At 72.0% G+C, this 6,711-nt stretch overlaps 1 protein-coding gene across 1 annotated transcript in view; it reads left to right on the top strand.

Moving 5' to 3' along the window:
- The window catches only part of LOC112956756 (filamin-A-like), a gene marked incomplete at its 5' end in the record, with an annotated part of 26,194 nt that overhangs the window by 4,484 nt on the left and 14,999 nt on the right, over nt 1-6,711 (top strand). Inside the window, 11 exons of the mRNA XM_026050235.1 lie at nt 352-599; nt 678-780; nt 1,339-1,479; nt 1,572-1,700; nt 1,775-1,948; nt 2,606-2,767; nt 2,841-3,044; nt 3,947-4,099; nt 4,493-4,615; nt 5,537-5,803; nt 6,335-6,472. Of these exons, the coding sequence (XP_025906020.1) occupies nt 352-599; nt 678-780; nt 1,339-1,479; nt 1,572-1,700; nt 1,775-1,948; nt 2,606-2,767; nt 2,841-3,044; nt 3,947-4,099; nt 4,493-4,615; nt 5,537-5,803; nt 6,335-6,472 (1,842 nt within the window). The remainder of the gene's footprint in view (nt 1-351; nt 600-677; nt 781-1,338; nt 1,480-1,571; nt 1,701-1,774; nt 1,949-2,605; nt 2,768-2,840; nt 3,045-3,946; nt 4,100-4,492; nt 4,616-5,536; nt 5,804-6,334; nt 6,473-6,711) is intronic.

The following is a 6,711-nucleotide window of genomic DNA, read 5'->3' on the forward strand; positions in this document are numbered from 1 at the left end:
AAACGTCGCAGATGCCTGGAGTTATCCTTTAAATCACCCCCCCCCCCAATTAGGAGGTTTAATTGAACGCAATGACCCCAATTAGGAGGCTGAACGCAATGGCCCCAATTAGGAGGCTGGGGTGCCGGTGGGGTCGCTGCGGGGCGCGCGGTTTGGGGCGGGGGGCGTCCCTGTGTCCCCCCGTCGCTTGGCATGAGGCTGTCGGTTGGGTGGTTCCTACCGCGTGCCGTGCGGGCGCTCCCCCTCCTGGGGGTTCCCGCAGTTTGGGGGCGCACGGGGGGTCCCTCCCGCCCGGGGGGCGTTGCCGGGCGCCCCCCCAGCGTAGCCCCCCCTCGCTGCGGTCCCGGGCAGGGCCAGGCCTGGGCCCCACCATCCACCTGGGCGAGGAGACGGTGGTGACGGTGGACGCCAAGGCGGCGGGCAAGGGCAAGGTGACGTGCGCGGTGCGCGCGCCCGACGGCGCCGAGGCCGACGTGGACGTGGTGGAAAACGCCGACGGCACCTTCGACATCTTCTACACGGCGCCCGAGCCGGGCAAATACGTCATCACCATCCGCTTCGGCGGCGAGCACGTGCCCAACAGCCCCTTCCAGGTCATGGTGAGTGACGCCGCGGGGACGGCGGGGACGGGGACGGGGGGACGGGACGGACACCCCCTAAGGCGGCGCCGCCCCCAGGCCACCGACCGCCCGCTGCTGGGCGTCAACGGGCTGGACATGGCCGGGCTGCGGCCCTTCGACCTCGTCATCCCCTTCACCATCAAGAAGGGCGACATCACGGGTGAGTGGGGGCCCGCGGCCCCTCGGGGGGCACCCACAGCCCCAGGGGGTCCCCGTATCCCCCAGGGGTCCCCACAACAGCCGGGGGGTGCCCACAGCCCCTAGGGGTCCCCAAAGACCCCCAGGTCCTCCCAGAGGGTCCCTAAACCAGCCAACATCTTCCCAGGAGGGTTCTCATGACCCCCTAGGTCCTCCCAGGGCTCCCCAAAACAGCCAGGGGTCCCCAGAGGCCCCCGTGTCCTCCCAGGGGGATCTTGACGACCCCTTAGGTCCTCCCACAGGGTCCCTAAAGCAGCCAACCTCTTCTCAGGGGGGTCTTCACAGCCCCCTAGGTCCCCCCACAACAACTGGGGGTCCCCAAAGACCCCCGTGTCCTCCCAGGGAGTTCCCAGAGCCTCTTGGGGTCCTTCCCAAGGCCCCCAGGTCCTCCCAGGGGGGTGTTCACAACCCCTTAGGTCCTCGCAGGGATCCCCACAGCAGCCGGGGTCCCTGGGCCCCCCGGGGGCCCCCCGGGCGCTGGACGCGTGGTGCAGGGGTCACCGTCCCGCCGTGCCCCCAGGGGAGGTGCGGATGCCCTCGGGCAAGGTGGCCAAGCCGGACATCACGGACAACAAGGACGGGACGGTGACGGTGCGCTTCGCGCCCAGCGAGGCCGGCTTGCACGAGATGGACATCCGCTACGACAGCATGCACATCCCCGGTGCGGGCGGCGACGCGCGCCGGGTGACGCGCGCCGGGTGACACGCGCCGGGTGACACGCGGCGGGTGACACGCGCTGACGCCCCCTCGCAGGCAGTCCCCTGCAGTTCTACGTGGACTACGTCAACAGCGGCCACGTCACCGCCTACGGCCCCGGCCTCATCCACGGCACCGTCAACAAACCGGCCACCTTCACCGTGAACACCAAGGACGCGGGCGAGGGTGAGCGCGGCTCCGCGGGGCGGGGGGGGGTGCGCCCGGACGCCGGGGCCCCCTGACCGCGCCCGCCGCCGCAGGGGGGCTCTCGCTGGCCGTGGAGGGGCCCTCCAAGGCGGAGCTCAGCTGCACCGACAACCAGGACGGCTCGTGCAGCGTCTCCTACCTGCCCGTGCTGCCCGGCGACTACAGCATCGTCGTCAAGTACAACGACAAGCACATCGCGGGCAGCCCCTTCACCGCCCGCATCACCGGTACCCGCGGCGCCCGTACCGGGGGGTTTGGGGGGTCCTGGGGGCCCCCTCACCGCCTGTATCACCCATACCCGCGACGCCTGTACCGCTTCTCAGGGCGGTATGGGTTGCGGGGTGTTTGGGAGGTCCTAGGAGCCCCCTCACCGCCTGTATCACAGGTATAGGAGTGTTTAGGGGGTCTCAGGAGCCCCCTCACCGCCTGTATCACAGGTACAGGGGTGTTCGGGGGTGTCTGGGAGCCCTGGGAGCCCCCTCACCGCCTGTATCACAGGAATAGGGGTGATTGAGGGTCTCGGGAGCCCCCTCACCGCCTGTATCACAGGTACAAGGGTGTTTGGGGGGTCCTGGGGGCCCCTTCACCGCCTGTATCACAGGAATAGGGTGTTTGGGGGGTCCTGGGGGCCCCTTCACCGCCTGTATCACAGGTATTAGGAGTGTTTAGGGGGTCTCGGGAGCCCCCTCACCGCCTGTATCACAGGTACAGGGGTGTTCGGGGGCATTTCAGGGGCTACAGGCGTCCCAGGAGCCCCTTCACCGCCTGTGTCACCAGCTGGAGGAGCTTCAGGGAGCCGGGGGGTGTTTGGGGGCCCCTTGGCCGGCTCCGGAGGCCGGGGGAGCGCGGGGACCCCGGCGCTGACGCGCGGTGCCGCCCCGCAGGTGACGACAGCCTGCGCCTGTCCCACCTCAAGGTGGGCGCCTCGGCCGACATCCCGCTGGACATCGGCGAGACCGACCTGAGCCAGCTGACGGCCACGGTGACGGCGCCCTCGGGCCGCCAGGAGCCCTGCCAGCTCAAGCGGCTGCGCGACGGCCACATCGGTGCGGCGCGGCACGGGCGGCGGCGGCGGCGGTGCCAACAGGCGCACGTCCATGTGTGTGTGTGTCCCCACAGGCATCTCGTTCGTGCCGCAGGAGGTGGGCAAGCACCTGGTGCACATCGCGCGGGGCGGGAAGCCCCTCGCGCGCAGCCCCGTGGCCGTCACCATCAGCCAGGCGGAGCTGGGCGACGCGAGCCGCGTGCGCGTGGCCGGGCCCGGCCTGCGCGAGGGCCGCACCTTCGAGCCGGCCGCCTTCACCATCGACACACGCGACGCCGGTACGGCCGCGCGCCTGCGCCCGGGGGCGCTGGGCCGAGCGGGGCCCCCCAACATCCACTAGGGTTCAGTGGGGAGCACTCCTGGATGCCTGGGCTCCTGCAGGGGTCCCTGGGGGTGCTGGGCCGAGCGGGGCCCCCCAACATCCGTTAGGGTTCAGTGGGGGCCCTCTCGGACACCTGGGCCCTGGGGGTGCTGGGCTGAGTGGAAGCCCCCCAATATCCATTAGGGTTCATTGGGGGGCTGCCACAGAGGTCTGGGCCCCTGGGGAGGGTCCCTGGGGGTGCTGGGCCGAGGGGAGCCCCCCAACATCCGCTAGGGTTCAGCGGGGGCCCTCTCGGACACCTGGGCCCCGGGGTGCTGGGCCAAGGGGAGCCCCCCAACATCCATTAGGGTTCATTGGGGGGCTGCCACAGAGACCTGGACCCTGGGGTGCTGGGCCAAGGGGAGCCCCCCAACATCCATTAGGGTTCAGCGGGGGGCTGCCACAGAGGCCTGGGCCCCGGGGTGCTGGGCCAAGGGGAGCCCCCCAACATCCATTAGGGTTCATTGGGGAGCATCCCTGGATGCCTGGGCTCCTGCAGGGGTCCCTAGGGGTATTGGGCAGAGCAGGAGCCCCCCAACATCCGCTAGGGTTCAGCGGGGGCCCTCTCGGACACCTGGTCCCTGGGGGTGCTGGGACGAGGGGGGCCCCCCAACATCCGCTAGGGTTCAGCGGGGGCCCTCTCGGACACCTGGGCCCTGGGGGTGCTGGGCTGAGTGGAAGCCCCCCAACATCCATTAGGGTTCATTGGGGGGCTGCCACAGAGGCCTGGGCCCCTGGGGGTGCCGGGCGGGGCGGGAGCCCCCCGACATCCACTGGGGGCCGGTGGGGGCTCCCCCCGACGCCCGGGCCCCGTGGCAGGGTACGGGGGGCTCAGCCTGTCCATCGAGGGGCCCAGCAAGGTGGACATCAGCACAGAGGAGCTGGACGACGGCACCTGCCGCGTCTCCTACTGCCCCACGGAGCCCGGCAACTACATCATCTCCGTCAAGTTCGGGGAGCAGCACGTGCCGGGTGCGCCGCGGGGGGACTGGGGGACTGGGGGGGACCCGGGGGGGACTGGGAGGGACCCGGGGGGGACTGGGAGGGATCCGGGGGGGGATTGGGAGGGATACAGGGGGACTGGGAGGGATCCAGATGGGACTGGGAGAGATCCAGATGGGACTGGGAGGGACCTGGGCGGATTGGGAGGGATCCAGGGGGGCCAGGAGGGACCCGGGAGGGATCCAGGAAGGACCTGGGGGATCCCGAGGGACCAAGGAGACCCAGGAGGGGTGGAGGGATCCAGGAGGGAGCGGGAAGGCCCCAGGGGGGCCTGGGGGCGGCGGGTGCCCCTTTGGGAACCCCGCAGAGGTTTGGGGGCCCCGGGGGGCGCCCTGACTCTCCGCGCGCGCCGGGGCCCCGCAGGAAGCCCCTTCTCGGTGAAGGTGACGGGCGAGGGCCGCGTCAAGGAGAGCATCACGCGGCGGCGCCGGGCGCCCGCCGAGGCCGGCGTGGGCACCGCCTGCGACCTCAGCCTCAAGATGCCGGGTGAGCGGCCGGGGGCGCCGCGAGTGCCCCCGCGACGGGGCCGGGGGCCCAGAGCTGCCCGTGGGGTCTCAGACGCTTCCTGGGGCGTCTCGGGAGGGGCGACCCTGGCGGGGGTCTCGGGTGCTTCCTGAGGGCCCCGAGGTCCCAGAGGGGTCTCGGGAGGCTCCCAGAGGATCTCAGGGGGCCCCGGGTTTGTCTTGGGGTGGCCCAGAGGGTCCTAGGGGGTCTCGGGAGGTTCCTGGAGCATCTTGGGGGCTCTGGAGCGCCTGTGAGGACCCTCGGCGGCCCCTGGGATGGGGCTGCTGCCCGTGGGGACCCTCAGTGGCACACAGGGGGTCCCACGGGGCCCCATGGGCGCACAGGGGGTCCCACGGGTGCATGGGGTGCTGTGGGGCCCTCTAGGTGCACAGTAGGTCCCACGGGGCCTCACGGGTGCATGGGGGTCCCATGGGGCCCTGTGGGTGCACGGGAGGTCCCACCAGGGCCCTATGGGTGCACGGGAGGTCCCACCAGAGCCCCGCGGGTGCATGGGGTGCTGTGGGGCCCGGTGGGCGCACGGGAGGTCCCACCAGGGCCCCGCGGGTGCATGGGGGTCCCATGGGGCCCCACGGGTGCATGGGGTGCTGTGGGGCCCTGTAGGTGCACAGGAGGTCCCACGGGGCCCCACGGGTGCATGGGGGTCCCGTGGGGCCCTGTGGGTGCACGGGAGGTCCCACAGGGCCCCATGGGTGCACAGGAGGTCCCACCAGAGCCCCGCGGGTGCATGGGGTGCTGTGGGGCTCTGTAGGTGCACAGGGGGTCCCACCAGGGCCCCGCGGGTGCATGGGGGTCCCATGGGGCCCCGCGGGTGCATGGGGGCCTGTGGGGCCCGGTGGGCGCACGGCGGGTGTGCGGGGTCCCCGCTGACGGCGCCGCCCGCAGAGCTGAGCACGCACGAGCTGTCGGCGCTGGTGACGGGCCCGTCGGGGCAGGCGGTGGCCGCGCAGGTGCTGGAGGGCGAGGGTGGCACCTACTGCATCCGCTTCGTGCCCAGCGAGACGGGCGTGCACTCGGTCAGCGTGAAGGACCGCGGGCAGCACGTGCCCGGCAGCCCCTTCCAGTTCACCGTGGGGCCGCTGGGCGAGGGCGGCGCCCACAAGGTGCGCGCCGGCGGCCCCGGCCTCGAGCGCGCCGAGGCGGGCATCCCAGGTGAGAGGGGACGGGGCGCCCCGGGGTGCCGGGACGGGTGTCCCACGTGAGAGGGGAGCAGGGACAGGGTGCCCCGGGGTGCCGGGATGGGTGTCCCACATGAGAGGGGAGCAGGGACGGGGCACCCTGGGGTGCTCAGATGGGCGTCCGAGGTGAAAGGGGGACGGGGCACCCCAGGGTGCCGGGATGGGCTGGGGACCCACCAGAGGCACCCAGAGCTCCTCAGGGCGCCAGGACGGGTCAGGGGGCTCCCTGGGCTCCCTGGAGCATTTTTGGGGGCTGCTAGAAGCCCCCCAGGGCACCCAATGGTGCTTAGGACGCCCCAAACCCATGTGTGGCTCCCCAGAGTGCCCTTGGGGGCTGCTAGATCCTACCCAGGGCACCCAGCGGTGCTTAGGGTGCCCCCAAACCCCCCCGGGGCTCCCCAAATTGAGTTGGGGCCACCAGAAGCCATCAGGGGCCCCGAGCTCCTCCCGGGGTGCCCCGGGGTCCCCCTCAGGGCAGCCCCCCGACCGACGCGGTGCCCCCCAGCCGAGTTCAGCATCTGGACGCGGGAGGCGGGCGCCGGCGGCCTCGCCATCGCCGTGGAGGGGCCCAGCAAGGCCGAGATCGCCTTCGAGGACCGCAAGGACGGCTCCTGCGGCGTCTCCTACGTGGTGCAGGAGCCGGGTACGGCCCCGCCGCGGGACGCGCGGGTGACACGGGGGACGTGCGGGTGACACGGGCACGGGGGATGTGGTGACACGGGCACGGGGAATGCACAGCGGCGCTCAGCAGGTGACACACACCTGTGCTCGGCGGGTGACACACACCGTGCTCGGCGAGTGATGCGCGGCAGCGCTCGGCGGGTGACACACACCCCTGCTCGGCGGGTGACACACACCCGTGTTCAGCGGGTGACACACACC

The sequence above is a fragment of the Nothoprocta perdicaria genome, unplaced genomic scaffold (assembly GCF_003342845.1).
Source record: "Nothoprocta perdicaria isolate Ctin4 unplaced genomic scaffold, notPer1 scaffold_661, whole genome shotgun sequence".
Classification (NCBI taxonomy): domain Eukaryota; kingdom Metazoa; phylum Chordata; class Aves; order Tinamiformes; family Tinamidae; genus Nothoprocta; species Nothoprocta perdicaria.